General features: G+C 64.6%; 1 protein-coding gene across 1 annotated transcript in view; it reads right to left on the bottom strand.

Moving 5' to 3' along the window:
- LOC120859789 (carbamoyl-phosphate synthase large chain-like) overlaps window positions 1–364 on the bottom strand; it is a gene marked incomplete at its 5' end in the record, with an annotated part of 2,408 nt that overhangs the window by 810 nt on the left and 1,234 nt on the right. The window contains 1 exon segment of the mRNA XM_040235763.1: window positions 3–364. This exon segment is cut by the window's right edge and continues 1,234 nt beyond it. Within this exon segment, the coding sequence (XP_040091697.1) occupies window positions 3–364 (362 nt within the window).

Below are 364 nucleotides of genomic sequence, written 5' to 3'. Positions count from 1 at the left end.
TGGATGTGCGCCGGTAGCGAGTACGGCGGCAGCGAGCAGGCCGAGTCACCGGAGTGCACGCCGGCCTGTTCGATGTGCTGCATGATGGCGCCGATCACCACGGTTTCACCGTCGCTGACCGCATCCACGTCCACCTCGATGGCGCAGTTGAGGAAGCGATCCAGCAGTACCGGGCTGTCGTTCGACACCTTGACGGCTTCGCGCATGTAGCGCTTGAGCTCTTCTTCCTGGTAGACGATTTCCATCGCCCGGCCGCCCAGTACGTAGGACGGACGCACCACCATCGGGTAGCCGATGCCCTTGGACAGCGCCAGGGCCTCGTCTTCGCTGCGTGCAGTGGCGTTGGCCGGCTGACGCAGGTTCA

The sequence above is a fragment of the Oryx dammah genome, unplaced genomic scaffold, assembly GCF_014754425.2.
Source record: "Oryx dammah isolate SB20612 unplaced genomic scaffold, SCBI_Odam_1.1 HiC_scaffold_3102, whole genome shotgun sequence".
Taxonomy (NCBI): Eukaryota; Metazoa; Chordata; class Mammalia; order Artiodactyla; family Bovidae; genus Oryx; species Oryx dammah.
The sequence above is the reverse complement of the archived record's forward strand: the minus strand, read 5'-3'. Positions and strand labels throughout refer to the sequence as shown.